At 27.3% G+C, this 25,299-nt stretch overlaps 1 protein-coding gene across 1 annotated transcript in view; it reads left to right on the top strand.

The window, feature by feature from the left end:
- Window positions 1–23,869, top strand: part of LOC122503398 (probable ATP-dependent RNA helicase CG8611) — a 93,836-nt gene extending 69,967 nt beyond the window's left edge. The window contains exons 8-9 of the mRNA XM_043613916.1: window positions 1,062–1,263; window positions 23,460–23,869. Of these exons, the coding sequence (XP_043469851.1) occupies window positions 1,062–1,263; window positions 23,460–23,595 (338 nt within the window). The 3' untranslated portion in view covers window positions 23,596–23,869. The remainder of the gene's footprint in view (window positions 1–1,061; window positions 1,264–23,459) is intronic.
- Window positions 23,870–25,299: the final 1,430 nt, after the last annotated feature.

Genomic DNA, 25,299 nt, shown 5'->3' with positions numbered 1-25,299 from the left:
ATTTCTTAATTACTTAAAAAGAGTTTTAAGAAAAAGTGTATTCATAAATAATTTTAATGTTCCGGGGTTCCGAGATATAATACAGATTCGATGATATTCGAACGCAGATATTTATTATTCGAATGAAAGAAAGAAATAAAAATTCTAACCATAATCTATATTTTTATTTTTATTAAATTGGACATTATTAAACAATTTTTATATATACATGTACAGTAATCGGTTAATCTTGATGACCGCTTTTGAGTACAATGTCACGTTTGCACAAAGCATTTCGTTTCGCGTGATATAAATCTTTTATGTAACTCTCGATATTCCCAGCAATGTTCATAATATAAAAAATTCCATTTAGCAAATTTATTTCATTAGTTTAAAGTGAAAAAGATATTTTCTATTATTGTGTATATTTTTTCATTCAAATGAAGCTTTTTTGATTTTTTCAATTTATAATTTCCATTGGATGTTTATCTTTATTATTTGTTTAGAGTTGTCAGATTGAAATATATAATTTAATTAATTTTTTCTATTGTTAATTATTTTTGAGTATTATTAATAAATCATTATACAAAAAGTTTGTTATTATTACTAATATATAAATAATTAGTAATATTATAAATAAATAAAATAAACCGACGGATTAGCTCAGTTGGATAGATGCCTCGCTTGGCGGACGTTTTAGGACCAAGTACCCTTGGTTCGCGCCCATTTGGCTTGGTATTTTTCCGGCACGTGAGATAATCTGAGTTGTACTCAGGAGAGAGGTTTTCTACAGTTTTCCCTCTTCTCTGGCGAGAAAACCCATTGACGGGTGGTCCAGGCGAATGCGAGTACTCCTAATAAAAGTCGGCTGTAGACGCAAAAATTAGGTTAATATATAGAATTTTCATATGTAGAATGGTTATGCTTAATCCAAAAAAGTATTTCTCGGGGACTCTTTTCGAAGTGCGTAAGGCCAATAGGGCAGGAGTATAAACAATAAAAAAAATAAAATAAATTAAAAAAATTATAAATATATAGGAATCATCATCTTTTTGTAAACTCGATTGTTAATTTTTTTTCAGCTTACATTTCGTGGATACGATTTTACGCAAGTTATCCACGTGAAATGAGAGAAATTTTCGATCGTAAGGAACTTCATTTGGGCCATTATGCGAAGAGTTTTGCTCTAAGGGACCCACCACAAAAAATTAGTGGAATTGGAAAAACTATTCGCGAAAAGGAAGGTACAAAGCAACAACACAACAACAGACTGGCGAATGAAAGGTAAATTCTATACGTTTTCACACTTTCATTTATATATATTCGATTGTACGGGAAAACAATTTTAAAAGCCATTGTTGCATATTACATGGTATGCAATATCATTAGTCAAAAAAAGTCTTTGGGAATATCATCAGATCCTTTACGAATTGAAAAGGAACTATATCTTATTGTATTTCTCTTTTATTTTTCGTCCTCCTATTCAATATGCGGGTGAAAAAGAATTTAATCTCATCGCGAACAAAACGTTCAAATTTCTTTTCAACTCTCTCGAAACAACTATTTTCAATTTTGTAAATGATTCCTTTTTAAAAATATCGGTGTTTTTTTGTGTATAAAGTCAAATTTCAATTGCAATATTCAACACATTTTATAACATATTATAGGTATCAATTTAAAGTTCATAATCTAATGTTTATTTTTCACTTATATTTGTTTAAAATAAGGTAAAAAAAATTATTTAAGTTATTAGTTAAAATAGTATTATTAATGCGAGTAAAAATTCAAATTCATCTTCGAAGCCTCATTTTCTAAATAATATTATCTTTTTAAACGATTTAAACATAAAATGTAATCTATGTAAAAATATTTAAAGATTAAACCTAAAAATATTGTTTACATGGATTGTAATATTTTTAAAATTAGAAAAAAGAGAATTTTCCATGAATTAATTATGTAATTCATTTCCGAAGCCTTTTTTTATATTTGGTAGGCGTTTTGTTTTAAATTTTTGAATCATCGTTTTGAAATATCTAACCCTCAAATTATATTATTTATTTTAAAGAAATAAAATATACAAGCTAAAAGTGTAATAAATTAAAAGATAACAATTTATTATTTAAAAAAAAATATTCTTATTGAGCTTTTTTTACAAAATTATTAATTTAAAAGTTATAATTAATTATATTTAACCGCTAGAACACGTGATAAAAAAATGTAGCTGGAGGTCGTATTTCTGGAAATTAATTTTGCGCAACTTAAATTTTAATCTTTAAAATGTAAATTTCGTTTAAATATTTTTTTATTTTTGTTGGTTATTTATATATATTTTTCCACAAATAAGTGGATAATTTAAAAATTAAAAATTAATTAATCAATTAATTAATTAAGAATTAAAAAGGTCCGTAGAGTCCGTAATTTGATTGAAAAAGGACGTAAAGTTCGTAAATTGTACGATATAATTTGGAGAATTTTAGAGAAATTACAAATGAATGAAAAAATTCAATTATTTTCAAAAGTAATAAAATTATTCGCAGAAATTCAATTATGTTCAAAATTTTTTTAAAATTCTCGTAGAAATTTCAATTATTTTTAGAAATAATAAAATTCTTCTACGAAATTCAATTATTTTCAAAAATTTTCCCCAATTCAATGATTTTCAACATCTACTATTTTAATAAAATTTTCCAAAAGAATTGAATTATTTAAAAAAATTTAATAAAATTCTACGCAAACATTTAATTGTTTTCATAAAATAATAAAAATTTCAAAGGAATTCAATTATTTACAAAATTTTTTATAAATTTCTTCGCAACAATTCAATTATTTTCATAAATAATAAAATTTTTACAGAGATTCAATTATTTTTGTAAATATAATAAAATTATTTTTAGAAATTCAATTATTTTCAAAAATAATAAAACTCATTGGTGAAATACAATTATTTTTAACACAATTTTAATCAAATTCTTAGGAAAAATGTAATTATTCTTAAAAATTTTATTAAAATTCGTCAACAGAATACAATTATTTAAAAATGTTTTTGATAAAATTCTTTATGATAATTGAATTTTACGAAACATTTAATTATTTCTTACTGTATTAAAATAATTGAATGCTACTAGAATTTTGGAATAAAAATTGATTTAAAAATGAAATTATTTCAAATTTTTATTTTCTTATATATGTATAGGGGAGAGTGGGGCAAAATGGGGTAGGCGGGTCAAATGGGGTACCTCTGTTTTTCCATGATAGGTACTTTTAATTTTTTTATCCTCGACATATATCATTCATGTTGATAAGAAACTGTTATTAATTATGAAGACACTCCAAAGAAAATTTTTTTTTGAAAGTTATACAACTTTTAAGTTTTAAGCAAAAAAAATATGAACTTTTTTCAAAATTAAAGTGCTTACCAAACTTTTTGGGATAATGCATTTAATTTGGCAAGTGTGGGATCTTTTTCAGTACTTATTCTAGAGTAATTTCCAATAAAATAGATTGTTTAATTGTTTACAATAACTTGTAAACATTGCATTTTGTTTTAATATGCAGTGTGGGGCAGAATGGGGTACCTAAGTGTGGGGCATGCCGGAAGCTACGCCGTTTCATTAAAACTATTTAAAAACATTATATTATGCATATTTAAAGGTTTCCTGCAGAAGAATCGATATTTTTGCTTCGAGGCATTTATACTATCGATGTTTCATTATCGGTATATCGATATTTTGCAATATCCATGTTTTTTTGTTAAATTCTATCAAATATTACTTGTTTTTTCATAATAATGAAGAATCCTACTTTGTGTTTGTATTTATAATCTCATACAACAAGAATTTAATGAATTTTGAAAAAATATTCAATGTTTTGTATAGTTATTTGATGACACCCCATTTTGCCCCACGGGTGGGGCAAAATGGGATTTTAGCACTTTCTCAGAAAATACGATATAAGTTCTTTCAAAAATTTTTTTCTCCGCTATTATCATAATTTCCTCAAAGCTAAGTGTACAAAGAAGAATTCTGAAGTTTAGCTGAATCGATTTATTCGTTTGGTTCTCTGTAAACAGCCAATTTCAAAAAGGTACCCCATTTTGCCCCACTCTCCCCTATTTAATTAAAGAATTTACGAATAATTGAAATTTTGTAAAATTGAATTTTAATTGCACAATTTTTTTCAAGAGTAATAAATTAAATATTATTTAAAAATAATAAAATTCTTCTTCGGGATTTAATTCTTTTTATAAATAATAAAACTCATTGCAGAATTTTAATTATTTTTAATGCAATTTTAATCGAATTAAAAATTTTGTTAAAATTCGTCAAAAGAATTCATTTATTTCAAACATTTATTGATAAAATTCTTTATGAGAATTCAATTTTAAGAAACATGCAATTATTCAATAAATTGTTTTTTTTATTCAAATAATTGAATTCTAATTGAATTTTCTAATAAAAATTAAAAATTGATTTAAAAATGAATTAGAGCGTGAATTTTTAGAAATAATTAAATTTTGAAATGGGTTGAAATTAAAATCTTTGAAAATCTCAATTGTTTATAATTTTCACTAATAATTATGTGGAATTAATTTTTTTGAGAAAGTTTAATTGCGGATTTTTTTTTTGACATTATTTCAAACTTTTATTTTCTAATACATATTTAATTGAAGAATTTATGAATAATTGAAGTTTTGTAAAACTGTATTGTAAACAAATGAATTTAAAAATTTTCAAAGAGCTTTTTCAAAAAATATTTAAAATAATGCGTAGGTATAAAGAAGAATTTTGGTTAAGAAAACAAAAAAAAAATTTAATTTTGTAAATTTTATTCAAATTGGTCGAAAGAATTCAGTTATTTAAATTCTTTATGGGATTCGAATTTTAAGAAATATTTAATTATTCAATAAATTATTTATTTTTGTAGTTAAATAATTTAATTTTAGCAGAATTTTCTAATAAAAATTGATTTAAAAATGAATTTCAGTTAAAATTTTAGATAATAATTGAATATTACAAGTAATATACCGTGAATTTTTAAAAATAATTGAATTTTGAAATTAATTTTTTTGAGAAAGTTTAATTGCGGATTTTTTTATATTATTTGATGTTTTTATTTTGTATATATCTAATTGAAGAATTTACCAATAATTGAAATTTCGTAAAACTGAATATTGTAAACAAATGGATTTGAAAATTGTCAATGAACTTTTTCGAAAATTATTGAAAATGATCGATTTAAAAAACAATTTTAGTTAAAAATTCTTGAAAATAATAATTGAATAATGATTTAATCATTCGGTCATCTTTAATTATTAAAACATGAAGGAATCGATCACTCTGAGTCGAAGATTCGAAGTTATCGATATCTTCATGTTTCATAGTTATGAAAAATTTAATTTGCATTTTTATGTAAAATGTTCTCGTGTTTGACTATTTTTTTGTCAGTAATTGGTCCGTAATTTTTCATTTTTGGTCTGTAAAGTCCATATTTCAGATTATGTGACACAAAATACGTAAAAAATGACTATTAACTAGAATTTTTTTTTTGAAGGGCTGTGTAATAAAAGTTTGTTTAAATTTTACTGGAAATATATTCAAACAGCACTCAATTTTCTTGTCACGAGGTATGTCCTCAGTCACAAATTTAATTCTCGAGTTGTCATACATTTTTTTTAATACAGAGTTGTAGAAGCGAGATTTCTAATCTCGACAATTATTGTGGCCACCGGTTATTATGCTATATACTTTTCAAGTTTTCATGTGGTTTTATCACATTTTGTCGTTTATCGAACACAATGATAAAATGCATAAAACGCATATATATATTTGTATGTACTGGTTGCTTATTAATTCTTTATGTAACTCTAATACATACAGGCTAACCATTAACCGTTTCGAATTACAAACGAGAAATTATCTCTAATTACGAAATTTATATTTACCGTACCGTTTACCTTAATCAACATATATATATACGTACATAAAAATATCTTCTCGATACTTGGAAAAAATTATTATAAAGTGATTATAAAATACATCTGATGGATTGTTAAAAAGAAATACAAATTGTATTTCTTTTTTTCTTTTATTAAAATGCGAAATATACGTTACTTACAAAACGTGAGAATAGAAAATATACGCATATTCCATACGCCTCGGAAAGATAATTATCGAAAATTATTACCGATTGTCTACACGAGAAAACCTATTCTTCTAACAAATCTTGACTTGACTTAAGTGATTGTTTCTTTTTATATTCTTAGGAGATAAATTTTTATATTCAATTTGCAAACACAATTGCTTCTAAATTTACTAGTTCACTGTTTTCTCCTTTTAATTATATTTATATTTATAAATACTGCTCGTGATTTATTGAGTGACTTTTATGTTAGTTTTATTACAGAAAAGATTAAAGTATTTAATGTTATTTATTCTTTTAATCCCACCTCGTTTATTATTTCATTTATTATTTCAGTGAAACTCTACATTTTTTATTGTTTGTCTTATTATAATTCCAAAATTGTCTAATCTCCTAACTTTAAATTTAATAACAATTATAGAAACTGTTTCTAATATTCATTAAACATGAAAAATAATTTCTAATATATATTCAACATTAAATTTAAAAATTCTAATATGATTAAATAATAAATATTACCAGGGTTGCCACAAGTCAGGGAAATGTCAGGGAATTTGGTAAACTGATGCTTGACCTATAAATAATTTAACTAAAATTCATAGATTCTAGGAATTTTAGTTAAATTCTAGTTAATTTCAGTCAAAAATGAACATCACTTTTCGATTTTTAGAAAAATGGGATCAAAGTGTTAAAAAATGTCATTTTTTGCATTTGTTGAAGTATTACAAAGAAAAAAACATAATGTTGGAAACAGTTCAAATGCGGCTTAAATGAAAGTTAAAACCTTTAACTTTAATATCCAAAAGTAAAATACCATGTAGCAATAACTCAAAATTGTCGGAAACAACTTTTTACGGCCTGTGCACGCAGCAGATGTTGTTCCCGCGACATCAAGGGGATAAATTGACAAAAACGTGGTCACAAATCGAAGATCTATTTATATTCGCTTGAAACTTATTGATACTCTGGAGTTTTCAAGGTCACTGATTACAGTCTGTAACAGTAAAAAAAAATTCTTATCTAACCTATTGGTTGAAGGTCTCAAAAAACTGAAAAGAATGGGGTTTATTAAATTGCCGAAACATTAAATTTCCGTTTTAGAATCAAAAACCGTTTTTTCATACATTCATGTATAAAAAAACCTCATAAAATGTTTATTTTTGAAACAATTTCAAAAAATTTTGTTCTCATTCTAAAGCTGAAAAACTGAATACTTACTATTAAGAGCTTTTTTGTTAAATGTGGAGAAATTCTTTTCCACATTTCAGTTATAAAATGAAAAATGTTGAAAACCATAGTAATAAATAAATTGTAAATAGTATATTAAGCAACAAGGGTATAAAGGCACGAGTGTCACAAAAATCACCGTAAACAAATTGGCTGCCTTTATTCCCGTGTTTCTTACGATATTTTTTATTCCTAATGCACAAAAGTGGCAATTTCAGATAGCAGACGACAGGGAGTAAAAGTCATTCACTTGTTCGACTTATATGAAAATGGCGGCCGTTTTCTCCCATGGGCAAAAATAACGCATGGGATCAGCTGTTATGTTTGCCTCTTGGGAGAAAATGGACGCCATTTTCATATGGTCGAACAAATGAGTGACTTTACTCCCTGTCGTCAGCTATCTAAAAGCGCCATTTTTGTGCATGTGGGATAAAAAAAATTTTATATTAAAGGCAGGTGAGAGAAAAAGCGGTTTCCTTAATTACTTCCCCAGGTCTCAGATCGACTTTCAGGCCCAAAAAGTCGCTTTAATCGATTAAAAATAAAAAAGGTCGTTTATTTAATTCAGTAATGTCACAAAAATTTTATTTTGTATTTCGCTAACATTTCACTGAATTCTAAATTCAATCATTCAAAACTTGAATTATTTTGTTAAATAGTAATATAATTAAATACTTCTTATTTGCTTTTCCAAGGGAAGTAAAATTGAAAAAAATTTCAATTGAAAACCTTCTGAAATTTAATAATTTCTAAAAATTACAACTATAACCCTTCTAAACTTTAATGGTTTCTTACAATTTTTAGGTAACTAAACTGCATCCCCTAAATCAATTATTTTCAATAATTTTCCGAAAGTTCTTCGAGAATTCAATTCTTTAAATACAAAATTCAATTTTTTATATTAATAGGAACTGTAATTGTACATGTTTCTCTTTAATAGGTATTAAGGTATAATAGTTTCAAAAATTTATTATAAAGAAGTTCATAAAATTAATCTTTTTAAAAATAGTTTTTAAAAGATAATAATAGTTTCTCAATTATGTACGATTGAAATTTTTTTTAAAATAATTGAAATTTTGAAAAATATAAAAAAAATAATGAAATTTTTAAAGAGTTCCAATTATATAAAGCGAATTGGATCAAATTTGAAAGTTTTTTCAGCCATATTGGATCCTCCGTTTTTAATTTTTTTAAAGTGACTTCATATTGGTAATTAAGTATCCTAAAAACTCCCGAGTAACAAGTTTTAAGCGAATCTGATTAAATTTTAATTTTTTTTCTCCATATTGAATCCGCCATTTTGAATTTTTTAAAAGTGACTTTAATTTCATAACCAGCGACCCCAAAAACCCCCGAGAAATTAATTTCCGTTGAAACGCATCAATTTTAAAACAGTCTATTTATTTTGTTTGTTAGCATTTATTTATTTACAACGTTGTATTGTCTTATAATATTTTTAATCAAAAAAGGCCATATGGCAAAAGCAAGAATTTTTGTTGAAAATTTCTCGCAGCTAAATGCGTTTCAAAATTGATGGAAATTCCTTAAAACTCGTTACTCAGGGGTTTTAGGGGTCGTTGATTACGAATCCGATGTCAGTTTTTGAAAATTCAAAATCCCGAAAACCCCAGAGCGCCAAGTTTTAAGCGAATCTAATTAATTATTCAAAAATGTGTTAGCCATACTAGATCCACCATTTACAATTTTTAAAAACGAACATCAAATTCTAATTCAGCGACCCCAAAAACCCCCGAGAAACGAATTTCTATCGAATAGCATCAATCTTCAAATTATCCGCCATAATTGGATCCGCCAGTTTAAATTTTCAAAAACCGACTTGAAATTGATAATCAGCGACCCCGAAAACTCCCGAATAACGAGTTTCAAGCAAATCCGATGAATTTTTCAAAAAAGTCTTCGCCATGTTGGATCCGCCATTTTGAATTTTCAAAATCGGATAACAGATTCGTAATCAGCAATTCCGAAAACCCTCGAATAACGAGTTTCAAGCAAATCCGATAAATTTTTCAAAAAAGTGTCCGCCATGTTGGATCCGCCATTTTATATTTTCAAAAACTGACATCAGATTCGTAATCAGCAACCCCGAAAATCCCCGAATAAGGAGTTTCAAACGAATCCGATGATTAATAAAGTCTGTAATTTAGGTTCTGTGTAATGGAAATATACCATGGGTAACGGAGGGGAGTTTTCTTCCATTATACAGCTTCAAAATGTTTTCATTATAATTTAAAAAAAATAAATATTATTATAAATAAATTAATGACAGCATTCCTTTTCTTTGTTTTTAAATAAAACAATGTTTTAAAAATTATTAATAATTATTATTATTATTTAGGGTCAATTGGGGTAAATGTAAACGGAATATCTATTTTTCACGAAAAACGCATTAGTTTTTTTTTGTTAAAAGGTAAAACGGCCGGATTTCTTTTGCATGAACTTGTTACTAGAGTTCCATAGAAAAATTTTATGAGGTACACAAAAATATTGATGCACCTGAATCGCCTAAAACTGACTGTTTACATTTATCCCAAGATTTTGAAATTTTCCTAAAATTCGGGGTAAATGTAAACACCACAGTAGTTAAGCGAGGTTTAAGAAACAAGTTATTTCAAGTATACTACTGTTTTAAGGGATGGAAGAACTGAAAAAAAATTCTTCGTAGATGTGTAGTAAATCAACTAGTTGACTGATAATGTATCATATAAAATAAACAATCAACCATTACAAAATTAGTAATGTAACAACTTGAATAACTTGAACAAATTTTAATAGATTTTCATTCAACGTGGCAAAAAGAAGTTTTTAAGGTTGTTGAATAAGAATCTAAAATTGATTTTTTAAATTTCAAAATGGTGGATCCAATATGGCGGATGAACCTAAAAATAATATTTTTAAAAATTGATCAAATTTGCTTGAATCTGGCTACTAGGGGGATTTTAAGGTCGCTGAATACGAATTTGACGTCAAATTTTAAATTTTCAAAATGGCGGATCCAATATGGCGGATGAACCTAAAAATATTTTTAAAAATTGATCAAATTAAAAATTTTTTTTTATCAATTTTTTTTTTTTAAAGACCTAATTTCCTTTTCTATGTAATTTTACATTGCCAAAGTGAATGAAAAAAACAATGGAATTGTGAAATAAAAGCAAATTTATTCAATTATTTTCTTTTAAAATGTAGTTCAAGTCCTGTTTACATTTACCCCGAGTTTTCGAATTCTCGGGGTAAATGTAAACACTTAATTATTTATTAACTAAATTGACGAAAATCAAAAATCAAAGTCAATTTTTGTTAGGGCATTAATAAGGAAGAATTACATATTTTTGTTTGATTTTTAAATTTATTTTTATGCAAATGCGAGACAAAATACTGAAACAGTAATTGTCAATTGTCAAAATAAATTATTGGCAATACTCAGAACATCTTGTAGGTGAGCTGAGGTAAAAATATTGACGTCGTACTTATTTTTAAATTTGTAAATTTAGCTGAAACATCTACTGTTTACATTTACCCCTTGTTTACATTTACCCCAAATGACCCTACTTCCTAAAAACTAAATTTACTGCGGTAACGGAGGGAAGTTTTTTTTGTGTCGATGGACACTGACAAACTAAAGATCCTTTTAAAACTGATTGTTTTTTTTATTTCATCATTTAATGCAATAACCATAACTATAATGACACTACAAAGAGTTTTGATGTATTTATTTCTATGTTATCGTTTTTGTTTATATTTTATAATTATATTTGTGAGCGGTAACGGAGGGGAGTGTTATTTCTGCACAAAACTAATTTAATTCTAGAAAAAATACCTAAAAAATATTTTACCTTATTCTTGATGAATCAATTAGAAATAAAATAATAAGTAGATATTACCCGGCAAAATATTTTTTTGTATTGCAGAATTAATATAATACCTCTTCTATAAATGAAACTTACTTGTATGTATTTCAATAATTTTTTTGACAATTTAAAAAATTTTTTAATTTTTAATTTTAATTAATTTAATTTTAATTTTTAATTTTAATTAATTTAATTTTAATTTAATTTTTGTTGGGATTTTAAAACTTTTTGCGTCATCTCAACTTTTTAATAAATGCATGAAGTAATTACAGGGGAAATTGTTTAGAAAATTCTTTTCTTTTTCAAATTTTTTGGAGAAAAATCTAAATATTTTAAAAAATAAGTAAAGTATTGAAAATTCATGAAATATGTATCGAGAATTTAACCCAATTAATTACATTCCAGAATATTTTACAAATCCGTTTAGAAGTTTAGTCTCTACGTTTGTCTGAATTTCAAAAAAATCTATTTTTTTTTGGAAAAATCCAAATATTTGTTGAAAAATGTGTTTTTATCGTGTAGAAATCATTTCAAATACCTACATATTGACCCAATGAAAAGCAAAATTGAGAATATGTTTAAAGAAATTGGTAATGAAAATCATGATTGATGACGAAATCGAGTGCATTATTTTAGAATTATTCGCGAGTATTTGAGGCAACAGAACGTGACCAAATAGACCAATTTGGAACCGTTACTTTCCACAGACTAGATATGATTTATCCATTAATCCCGTATATATGGTAAATTGCCGTGCGACTGATGTGATATACATTTGTACGTTACAATTGGCGAAGCGCATTATTATTTATTTGCGACTATACCAAGACCTATCATCAGATTGGATTTTTCTTTTTCTAACGCAGATTGTAGGTATTCATCAGATCTTCTTTACGTTTACAAGGGTTTAACATTCTTTCCGTTCGCTGCGGTTCCATCCAAATTCTAAAATCTTTTCGGATTATTGGAATTTCAAGAGAATCTTCAGGGGACAGTGAAATTTTTCCAAGTGGGACTAAAATGGACTTTGTTAGGAATTGGGAAATTAAGGGAAAACTTGGCAAAGGCTAGAAAGTAAATATGTTCGTAATCATAAAAGAGTCATTATTTATTTAAACTTGAACAATCTTCACTGAACTATTTTGTATTTATTTTCACGTCTACAAATAACGAGAGACGGACCCAAAGGGAAACTTGGAAAAACATAAGGTCCTACAACCTTTCTACGTTCTCGATATTAGCGCTATTTTTCGGAGTCGATGTTTTCATGAACCTTCAAATACTCGTAATATTATGATAAGACAGATTTCTAACAGACTTTTTGAAAAGAGCGTAGGGAAGTAAAAAGAGTGAAGTTTTGTTATTATTTGCTTGATAACGGATTCACGCCTCGTTTCTTACGATAACAATTTTTAGGAATAAAAAAATGATATACTACTGCAGTGGCGTAATTTGATGATGTTATACTACTTGCACAATTTAGACGAAGGCAGTGCATTGAAATGAACATTGAAATGATGAATGTGATAGGAGAAGGAATAGGTCGTGAGGGGAAATGAATTTCATTGTGAGATGAATCATTTTATGTGTTACGCCAGTGGAGAGAAATTAACTGACTCATGTTATGGGCCCAACGTCAAAACTGTCATCCAATGTCATTCGTCACATAGGACGGAACGGAGTGGACATGTCCACGGTGCATAGTCGTCGGCCATGAGCAATACGCTTCATATCTACTCGTCTCTCCCTCCCACCTTTACTTCCCTAACTCCTGTTTATCCATCCACCTCCTCCTCCTCCTCTCTCCCACTCTCATCTCTTTGGCTATATCTCTGTTTCTGATTCTCTCTCGCCATCTCTCTTTGGTCCTCACTGCTCACGGTTTACATTTCACATGTGCGGCATTCGCGAAACATATACTGACATCCCCCTTCTGGTTCCTCGCTATTGTTCATAATTATACAATACGGCTATTAAACAGACTGATGCGACCGCCACTTCCGGCCACTTACGGAAGCTAGCACGAGTCCTGAAACTGACGTTGAGTCAGGTCCACCTTTCTGATTATGGCTGAACTCAATATATGCGTCGGCCCCTTTTGGCTCATGCTCAAACACGCACCAGAACAAACTCAGGCCACGAGGTCAAGGGTGTCGCGTGCGATTTCCAGTCAAAAGGGTGGAAATAATACGATTGGTAACACAATAGACGTGGGGATAGATTAAAAATGATGAAAACTTGCCTTTTGTGGTGAGAAACAGTCACGGGATGAATAAAAGTTGATTTTTGGAGTTTTTTTTTTGGTTTTTGTATATGAATGAAGGAAGCCTTTTGTTTCGACATGACAAATTCGTCCTGGATCTGATTGTTATCCGATTTCGTGATTGTAGTTTTTACTTCTTTCTTTTTGGTTTTAAGTACTGTAAGGGAAATTCAGATGATTATTATTTTTCCATAGCACGAAATTCTATTATTTACTTCATTGAAAAGTGAAGTCATTTATCTCACTTTTATTACAATGAATTCACACAAGGTGGATTGGTTTATGATTCCCAAAGGTGGACATCATTTAACTAAAAATTAAATTTGTTAATCTTATTCCGTCAGCTTAAAATGTTAACTTCAGTCGCTAATACTTTAAAGTCTTAAAACTATCATTTATCATAAACGAATTAATAGAATTTTTAAATTTAGTTGGCTTAAGGTAACAAATGAATTTAACGGAAATTTATTAAATTAACAAGTTTTTTATTAACGGTTTTAAAAACACAGGGAAACAAATTTGGGTCAACTTTTATACCCTGAGAAGTAAGAACGTTTTTTAACGTATTTTTGGTCAGATTTGTAAAAGTTTTTAAATCCAGTATGGCGGATAAAAAATTAAAAATTATTCAGATTTTTTTGAAACTAGTTTTCGGGGTCGCTGATAACGAATTTAGTGTCAGAATTACAAAATTTAAATTGGCTGATTCAATATGGCGGACAAAAGAAAATTTTATATCACACGGATATTTTGAAACTCATAAATAAATACATGAAGTAGTACTGAAAAACTTTAGATTAATATTCAACGAGAGTTAAAACCTGCAAGTAACAAATTTTATGCAAATTTATATGACCTATTTTTCTAGTCCATTATATTAAATATGCTGATTTGAATTTTGAAAAATTTGCAAATTTGGCACCATTGAATGATTCAGGTTATTTTCATTGTTTATGAAGACGAAGTTTTTGGTAATGTTTAGACGTGGATAACACAGGCACACAAAATAAAAAAAAAGTCAAAACTCAGAGGTCACACCCTCCTATCCCCATGTTTTTGGGATCGCTGAAACCGAATATGACCATGAAAAATTTTTTTCATCGCCCATTTTCCCGCAACCACCCCCTTATACCTGCTCCCGGGGGTTGGGATTTCAGTTTAAAAAAAAGTCGAGTAGGGTGTCTATTCCTATGTTTTTCCGGTCGCTGAAGCCAAAAAAGACTACCAAAATCAAATCCTTTCCACCGTCAACCCCCTACAACCCCCTTAACACCCCCAGGGTGGACGTTGCAATTTAAATTTTGACTTAAAGTCGAGTGCGGTGTCTGATCCTATATTTGTGAGGTGCTGAAACTAAAAAACACCACAAAAAATAAATTAGATTCACTTTTCATGCAATGAACATGGAATACTGAGTTTAATGTTTTTGTAGCGTGAAGACTTTTTTACCATGAAACGTCATATGGTGGATTCCACGTCAGTTCAACACACTTATTTTCATGACTTGTTGGGATTTGGCGGTACTTTTGTAAATTTATTACTTTTATAGTGATAAACAACTTCACCAAATATTTTTTCAAAATTTTGAAAATTACCAAAAATATGGCATTTTCAAAATTTTTGTCTTTTTTTTTAAAGTGCTATAACTTTGGTTCTAATTAACCGATTTTGGATTTTAAAAAAAGGATTTCTTTGGTTTTAATTTTTTTTTTAAGTTAAAATTAATATAAAAAAAATTCAAAATTTTTTTTTTTGAAATTTTGAAAAATTAAAAATCCGTTTTTGAAAAAACATCATCTTCGATTTTTTTCAATATTTTACTAAATGTTAGGGCAAATGTGCTTTACATGTCCTGTAAGTTTCATCTTGGGATCTCAAAGGGATTCGGAGTAAAAAAATAAAACGTTACCACAAATTACGAACATATGGGGCAAAATTCCTCAACTGCCCAGGTAAAAAATGAATTTTCTCTAAACTTTGCTAAAATGTTACTATTATCAGTAGAAGTGTAAATATAAATTTTTTTGAATTTGATAAAATACTTTTTGAGTTATGGAGTTTCAAAATTTTGATTTTTTTGACAATATCTTTTTTTCGATTTAATATATTGATAAATAAAATTAATGAAATTTGAAGTATGAATAGTGATTTTTAAAGGGGTTTTCACGGGATATAAGCTGGTGATCTTTTTTCTATGATCCATGTAAACATCAGAGTGGGACCAAGAGAATTTTTGAGGAAAATAATAATATTTATCATTATTTTACATAGAAAATGATGATTTATAATTAATTTCTTCAAAAAGTTCCATGGTCCCAGTCTGATTTTTACATGGCTTATATTAAAAAAGGTAAGCTTTCGATTGGGATAGGTTACAAAAAAATAAAAAACACTGATTTTGAGATACAGTAGAACTTGATTAACACGATTCTGTAGGGACCGCACTAAGAATGCGTCTTATGCGGGAAAACGTATTAGACGGGATATAAAATGTATGTCTTTAATTGCAAGGACCACCAAAAATGAGCGTCTTAAGCGGGAAATAGTATTAAACTGGATCGTATTAACCGGGTTCTAGTGTATATTGAAATTAAGAATTTGACCTTGAATTTCAAGGTCAAATTGTCAGAAAACAACTTTTTTTTCATCACCAGCTTATAGCCCGTGAAAACCCCTTTAAAAATCACTATTCATACTTTAAATTTCATTAATTTTACTTATCAATAATTATATTAAATCGAAAAAAGATATTTTCAAAAAAATCAAAATTTTGAAACTCCATAACTCAAAAAGTATTTTATTAAGTATTTTATTAAGTTGAAATTTAAACTTCTTAAAAAAAATTGAAACTGGGGGAATTTGTTGTTCTATCATTCAAGTAGAAATGTAACCCAAAAAACATTTTTGACTTTTTCGAAAATTTGGAGGGGGTAAAGGGGGTAGCAATTTTGCTAACACCGGATACTTTGTGAATTTTTCTTAACATATTTCTAATGGGGAAAATTTTGTAGAATATGTTTCTGAATGGTTTTTTCGTTCTCATTCCAATGGTAAATTTTATTTTTTAATATTTTAAAAATTGACACTAATTTTTTATAATTAACATTTAATTTTCAATTACCCAAAAATCGGTCCAATTTATTCCCAAATAATTTATTGCAAACGAAAGCTGAGGTTTTTTCCTATCGGCATGTAAATTTGCAGAATGCCCTTTTTTCTGTTTTTGAGTTATTAAATTTCAAAGAATAAATTGCTGCGCGCTGCGACTCTGCTTTAAGTAAAAATTTAAATTGCAATATTCACCCTGGGGGTGTTAAGGGGGTTGTATACCATTTTTAGATAACTTTTAAAAAATGTCGTCCTGGCCCTAAGGTGACCACTATGCATTTTTATGTAAAATAACTTTTGAATTTTTTTACGATGTAATATTTATCAAAATATATTATGGAAAATGTAAATTTTATCGATTTAGAAAATTTTATGATGAATAATAGAATAATTTAGTTCTTAATGTACGAAATAGGGTAAATAATTAACAATATTTTTAGATTGGCTTCTTATAAACAAAAAAAAAGAGTTTGCAACTATTGATTCTATGATTATAAGCCAAAAACAATACATTTCAAATAAAATTACCTTAAATTGATTTTTGCAACTATTTTTTTTTTAATTTTTCAGTGAATTTTTGAATGGTGGCCACCTTGGGGCCATTTTTTTTAAAGCAAAATTTCAGCTATTTTTCCAAAGTCGTCAAAGTTTTATTTTCCTTAGTAAAATAAAAAAAAATTTTTTGCTAAAAAAGTTAGCTAAGGAGATACAGTTTCAGGGCATATATTATTTATTATGTTATATAATACCGTTTAGGAATTACAGTCGTTTAAAAAATGGGTGGCCACCTTGGGGCCCCTTAACCTACTAATTATTAGTAGATTTTACTAATTACTTAGTAGAATTCTACTAATAATTAGTAGAACTGTTTTATTTTTCGTCGATAAAACGGTTTTACTAATTCATTTAGTGAACTATTCATTTTGGTGACTTTCAATTAGTAGAATTTCACTAAAAAGTTAGTAAAATTTTACTAAAAATTAATAATATTCTACTAATTGAAAAGGGGAAAAGTCTTTCATGAAAACTTACTAAATAGTAAAATTGTACTATTTCTAAGTAGAATTCTACTAATTCAGATTTAGAGAGAAAGTCACCCAAAAAACATCCTACTTAGGATGTCCTTAGGATGTCCCAGTGTATTCTAATATGACCCAGTGCCCACAGATCTGTTATGAAATTCGTAATCAGCGATCCCGAAAACCGAGTATAACTTAGATAACTTAATACTTAGATAACTTAACCGAGTATAACTTAGATTTCACTTTGAAGCAAGTTAAATATGAAATAAATAGTTGACGCATAAATGCGTCAATGCCAATGAAGGGGTTAAATAGTAATACTTCTTCAGTTAAAAATGATGATTCAGTAAATTTTCTTAACTGATTTAATAGTCAGGTTTAACTAATTTTTCAGTTATTTTTCACTGAAAATCAGTCATTTTAGTCAGTTAAAGCCATAATTTTTAACTGATTCAAATTAAGAGAGTCGAAAAGACATTTTCATACACGGAACAAAAAAGGTTCGAGGATTATTCGGGAACTTCGTTCTAAACTCTTGTATACGGCGGGTAGTACACAGATAACTAAAGGTTGCCTCGTTTAAATATGTAATTTACTATTTCTCTACAAATTATAACTATTTCACCACTTCTCGGCAAACTGTTCTTGAAAAAGTCGGGAACTGTTCAAGAAAATCGAAAAGTTAGGCGAATGCAAGAAAAAATGGATTCTGCTTCCCCCCTCCCACTTCCCCTCCTTGACACGTCCGCACACACACACATTTATCCTTGAAGGTCACATACAATTTTTATTTTTTATTAAGTTTCTGAAATAGAAAAAACCATATGAGAGAAAAATCGACGGCGGCTGGAACAGAACTCGCGTACCTGAGAATAGAAGTCCGGCGTCTTATCCAGCTGAGCTAAACAGGCGAGTTAAATACCTCAGCATAAAATAAATATATAAGGCACGCAAGTCTTACTGACGGTGAGACTTGTTGAGACTGGTGCGCACAGTTTCTGCGCACCAAGATTCCTTGACGAGTTCCCGAAAAATTCGGAAACAGTTGCGGCCAGTGCCATGAACTTTACATGAGAAAGTAATGAAAAAGAGACTAATGGACTATTTATAGCTTTTTCTAATACAGTTCCCGAATTTCTTTCAAACATTCATTGATTACCATTGAATGTTCGTCGCTAGTTCAGAGCTGTTATCACGTATCCAAGAGTTAGGAAATAATTCCTGAAATATCTGGGAACTTTTTTTTCCGTGTAGTGTCTAATTTTTTCTAAGGCATTTAGAAGACACATGTTTAGTGTTAGTATTAAAATTTTTTACAGTAACGGCACAAATTCATAAATTTAAAGCCCTCTCTTTACTGATCACCAAATTCCTAAGATTTTCAGTTGAGCTTTGCAGATGATTATACTTTTTATAACGCAAAAAAATGCCTTGTGCGTGAGGATGAAGTATTTAAAGAAGTGGAAAAAAGAATAAAAAGTTAGAGACCGAGTAACTTTTAATGAGTGAAAGGCGGGCAGTGTATATAAATCCAATAAATTGAGAGTAGAGATCTCTCTCAAATATGTGAACCTGTTATACATCTGTGACTGTCCACGAGAAAACACGGCTTTTAGGTCCATAAAATCAATTTTGAGTTTTTTATGGTAATCGACAGATTTTATGTTGCTTTTTCAAATGCAAAAGTTAAAAGTTAAAAATATCAATTACTTTCGACAATATATCGTTTTAAAGATGGGTATGTCAAGCGTAGTTAACTTCAATCGCTCGCCCTGTGAAATTCACGTTTGGGAGCTAAGCCGCGTTTTCTCGTGGACAGTCACATCTTTCCCAGTGGGCACACTTGTTCAAAAGACGTCCTAAGGATGTCTTTTTGCGGACGTCTTTTGGACTTGTACAAAAAGACGTCTTTAAGACGTCTTAAAGACGTCCTATTCATGTTTTATGTCTTGGCCATTAGATGTCTTTAAGGTGTCTAAAAGACGTCTTTTTTATTCAACATTTGAAAATAGAAAAATTTTCATAAATAGAAAATATTATTTTCTAAGTTCAACTTGGACTTAGAAATTTATGAGTGTGAAATTCATTGGAATTTTTCTAAGTTAAATTCATTTCATTGACAAGTGAGATCGTTAACTTTGTAGAGGTTCATATCTGTCTTGAACGGCTGAGGTGCTTAAGGCGCAGTGTTTCAAGCCCAAGGTATCCGAGTTCGATCCCAGCTTCGTAGGAATTTTTTCATTATTTCTCCACATTTTAGAAAAAATAAAATTAAACTTAAAATAAATTTAATACAATGTTACTGAATTTCAACTTAGAAAATGTTATAAAAGAAATGTTTATTTAAGATCTGAAGGAATGTAAAAAGGACGTCCAAAAGACGTCTTAAAGACGTCTTTTAGACGTCCCTTTTATGTCTTTTAGACGTCCAAAAGACGTCTTTTAGACGTACTTTAGACGTCCTTTCTTATGTCTTTTAGACGTCTTTTGGACGTCTTTTGGACCAGACATAGAACGTCTTTTAGTTGTCTTTTTGATGACTCAGAGACATTGCCATCATTGTCCCCGAATCGTCCGCGGACAAAAAGGGACGTCTTTAAGACGTCTTTTAGACGTCCCTGTGCCCACTGGGTTGTTTGCGTCGATGCGTAAGCTCGTACCTTTATATTATACGTCTGCGTGCACGTGCTTGCATTTTTATAGGGTGTGATTTCATTTTCTGTTTCATGGCAGGTGACAATACAGGTGCATTATTATTGATACTCCTCATTCATTGCAACATTAATTCCAATCGATAATAAAGTATTCTTCCTAATTACTTCCAGGAAACACATTACTTTTCTGCCTTGAAATAGCTGAAAAGGTGCATTATTTTCTTGAATATTCTAAAAATAGCAATGTAATATTTTAACAATATCTTTTAATAGAATATTCTTATATTATTCTAAACGAACGTATGAAATATCTCGGATTTTTAAAAATTCCTAAAATATAGTTGAGATATTTCCAACATTTCTATCAAATGTTTTTGCAGGGTGTCTACTATCTGGGAAATAGACGAGAATTTAATTTGACCGAGAATAAGCCAGGAATTTTATGCCGTACCAGGAATTTTTTCACCAAATTAAAAAAAGTTTTACTATTTTAATTTGTTTTTAAAAAATCGCTTTTTATTTCAATTTTTATAACAAACAAATTATTGTTTTTTTCGAAATAGAATTTATTGAAATTAGAATTTTTTCAAAATACTATTTATATTTATTCAAACTATTATTTTTCTAAACTAAAATTTGTTTAAAATAGAATTTACTTAAACTATAATTTTTCAAAGCACAATTTATTCAAACTATTGTTTTATCGAAATAAAATTTATTGGAACAATTATTAGTTCGAACTAGAATTTATTCAAATATTTTTTCAAACTAGAATTTACTCAAACTATTATATTTTTCAAACTTGTTACGTATTTAAAATCACTTGGACATTACGTTCGAATGTGATTATTTACTACCAATTTGGCAATAAATATACATTTTGAAAAAAATATAACATTGGAAAAATTTTTTGGGAAAATTATTTTTTGGAAAATCCAGCATTGGGAAAAAAATATTTTGGGATAAACTGTTTTGGGAAAATTTTTTTTGGGAAAATTGTCCACCAATCATTATTTTAATTTGTTTTTAAAAAATCGCTTTTTATTTCAATTTTTATAGATATTTATATTGTTCTGTAAATTTGAATTTGTTAAAAATAATTAATTTGACAGTAAAAAATCAGTCACTGATTCAAATATACTATTTAAATAAATTTTTAAAAAATTATCGAATTAATAGAAATTTTGTAAAATTCAACTAAAAATAATTAAATTTGTTAAAGAATTTCATTAAAAACTTTTTAACAAATCGAATTTTCAAAGTATTTTAATTTAATAATTGATAAATAATTGAATTTTATAAAAAGTCACATTCTACTATATTCATGTTTTTTAGTGCGAAGATTAACAATTACAATTTGTTTAGCTAATTTAAAAAAAGATACACACTTAAAATTTTTTAATAAAATTGAATTTTCGCAAAGTTTTTTTTGAAAATTCTGAAAAATAAGATTTTTGAAATTCTTCAATTCTATTGTTTCAAGATAATTGAATTTTTATAAACAAATAATTGAAAATTTTTTAAATAATTGAAATTTCTTTACTTTTTAATAAAAATAATGAAACTCTTTTAAAGTATTTTATTTACATTTTTCGAAAATAATCAAGGGAAGTTAGTCACCGTAATTATAATTTTATTTTTTAAATTTTCTTCGCAATATATTCAATTATTTTCATAAATAGTAAAACTCATTGCAGAATTTCAATTATTTTTAATACAATTTTAATCAAATTCCTCAAAAAATGTAATTATTTTTAAAAATTTTATTAAAATTCGTCTAAAAAATTCAATTGTTTCTAGATACTGTAAAAAAATTCTTCTCAAGAATTCAATTACTTCCATAAATAGCAAAATTCTTCAGATTTACTAAATTCTTTTGAATATTATTTAAAAAAAAAATTCTTCACAAGAATTCAATTATTTTCATAAATTTCCATAAAATTCTAAAAAAAAATTCAATTATTTTTAAAAGTTATAAAATTGTTCGCAAAAAATCAATTTTGTTTAAACATTTTCTTTAATTCTTCTCAAAATATCAATTATCTTTATAAATAATTAAATTGTTCTCAACAATTCAAATTATTTTCAAAAATTTTAATAAAATTCTACGTAAACATTTAATAATTTTCATAAATAATAACATTTTCTTTGAAGGATTCAATTACTGTTATAAGTAGTAAAATTATTTGCAGAAATTCAATTAGTATCATTACATTTTAATAAACTTGAATCAATTAAATTTTCAATTATAATTATGTATGAACAGACAAGATTATTTTAAAGTATTGAAAAAATTCTTTGTTTAATTCAATTATTTTCCAAATTTTTCATTAAAAGTATTAAAAAGACATTATTTTCAAAAAAGAAAATACTCAAAAGATTTTAATTATTCATAAAAGCTCTAATAAAAATTTTTGAAGACATTTATTTATTTTAATGTCTCGTTCTATTTAGAATCTAAAAATAAATTCTTAGAAATTTCGTATTACTTTTGATTTAATTAGTTCAAAGTTTTTATAATTTAAATTTGTTTTGTAATAATATTATTGCAAAAAAAATTTATAAATTTTTTTTTAAGTCTTAAGTTGGACAACAAAATTTATAATTTTCTTGTAAATTCCAGAAATTGAATATTTTTATAGTACTTTTGATAAAATTCCCCGACAAAAGAAAACGATTTTTTATACAAGATCATTCAATATCTTTTAATGAAATATAATTAATAAGTCTTAATATAAATATTTCTATTTTTCTCACAAAATAGTCGGTGTGTTTTAAAAAAAAAATATTTTTTAATAAAAAATTTTAAAACTTTTGGTCAAGATCAAAATTTTCTGACATTTTCCTGTTTCTCGGTCGAGTGAGACTTCTTAAAATTTTAAAATTTATTAAATAAACATTTCTATTAAGTTTTGTTTTGTAAATCTCGTAAATACGATTTTTATAAAAATTTGATAATATTGAGATTGAGGAATAATTATTAAAAAAAAATTACCTAAGGCAATAAAGAATTCGGCACGCCAGTTGGTAGTCTCGAGTGATATTTTACTGCAATGGGGACTATTTAGAGGGAATAATTTTTTTTGTCAAATTTTAATTAACATGTCTTCACATGTTCCTGGACACAAGTTGTTTGCGAGAAATTACCAAAAATTGCGGGTTACCTTAATGTGATGATTAAGTAAGGTTTTTTGCTTTTCAGGCCTGCAAGGATGCCGCAAAGGAAGCAAACTGGAGGAATTGGCACTAAAACTGGATCTTTAAAGAAAGTCCGAATGCTCAATACATCCGAATTCGACAGCGGACTGCCACCTACTAAAAAATCAAGAAAATCTTAAATTTACTTCATCAAATTTTCTGGGTACATGTTTTTATAATATTTATACACTGAAAGAAGTCTAATTTTTTTTTCATCTCGATGAAAATTTAAAAAATCCGAAAAATGTCTTTCTACTGCAAATAATGAAAAACGATTTCTATTTTAAATTCTAGAATTCTAGTACCTATTTTGATTTCTAAAATTATACAAATCATTGATTTATGTGTAAATAAATTGAGTATGTAATATTTCATTATTGAAGGGGAGAAAATATATATTTATGAAAAGAAAGAGTCAACAAACGGAAGAATTTTATTACAATGGTATATATATATATAATTTTAAGAATTAGAAATTGCTTTAAACGAAATGGCTTTTACGATTAGCTTCACATTCATGGGACAATGGAAAATAGCTAATTGTATTTTTTTTAACTACTTTTCCTAGTTCACAGATAATTTTTCAATTATTTCGAGAAAATTTTCACAATATTATTGTTACCGTTATTTCTAAACAATATAAAGTTGGGAGAGCAGAGATCTCGATTTTGATTAGAATGCTTTTCAGTTCGAGATTAATTGGATTTGATTTCTTTAAATTATAGAATGACATGAAAACTCATATTTTTATAAAATAAAAAAATTTTTTTTATTATTTTTATATTTCGATATTTTATGGAAATTGCAAAAATATCTATTGAATATTAAAATAAAATACCAAATTTGTATTTTAATCGTTAATTAAGAATTTATAAAATCAAATATGACGGTATCAATTTGTAAATTAAATTCCAATAATTAGTTTATGTCACGCATTTTTTCAATATTTTCAAACTCTAATTCTGCTTTCCCCCTCCTTGTTATTCACTTTTATGTAAGAAAAATATATTGTGTTGATAATTTTCAACATTTATATATGAGTTCTAACATGACCAACGATAAAACAATAGTTTAAATTCGAAAATTTCTATGTTTTGACTATTATGGTCACAATCTAGGAAACCATGGCGAACGATAAAAACACTAAAAATCCGAAAACTTGTAGATTTTAAACATAGTTAAAATCAAAATATATTTAAAAAACATGTCTAATGACAAAAATAATTTAAAACCTGAAAATTTGTGTTTAAAATCTGGCGAAAATATTTTAAATATATTAAACCCTCAAAATCCTTTCTAAAAAAAGACATGGGCTAAAAGAATCGAATGCACTCGAAAGTGTAAATCGAAAAGTATCGAAAAGAATAAGCATCGGTAATATGAATACAAGGGCGAACTCACGTTTCCAAATGAAATTGTAGTGCCTTAAAAATTCACATATACGTAAGAGATGGAGCTACAGTCATTGAAGCAGCCGGCCTGAATTAGGCGGAAGATTTAAATTCAAATTAAATGATATTTTTTTATGATTATTAATTTAATTATTAGGCGGAAGATCAAATAATTTAATTAATAATAATAATAATTAGGTAATATTATATAATGAAGTGCTAAATAAATTAATCTTTTAATGTATAAGATACGGTCCCATAAAAGCTAAATTCAAAAATTCAAAATATGTAAAATAAATAGTGCTTTATGTTTATTTTAATAAATTAATCGAGTGTAAAAAAATTAGGGATTGTAGAATCGCCTTAAATGATAACAGAGCAAAATTAAATAAATTCAAAGGAATCAACAAAAATTTAGTTTTAACACAAACTTACAAATATGTAGTAAATTAT

This window comes from Leptopilina heterotoma, unplaced genomic scaffold, assembly GCF_015476425.1.
Source record: "Leptopilina heterotoma isolate Lh14 unplaced genomic scaffold, ASM1547642v1 Lhet_26, whole genome shotgun sequence".
Lineage (NCBI taxonomy): Eukaryota > Metazoa > Arthropoda > Insecta > Hymenoptera > Figitidae > Leptopilina > Leptopilina heterotoma.
The sequence above is the reverse complement of the archived record's forward strand: the minus strand, read 5'-3'. Positions and strand labels throughout refer to the sequence as shown.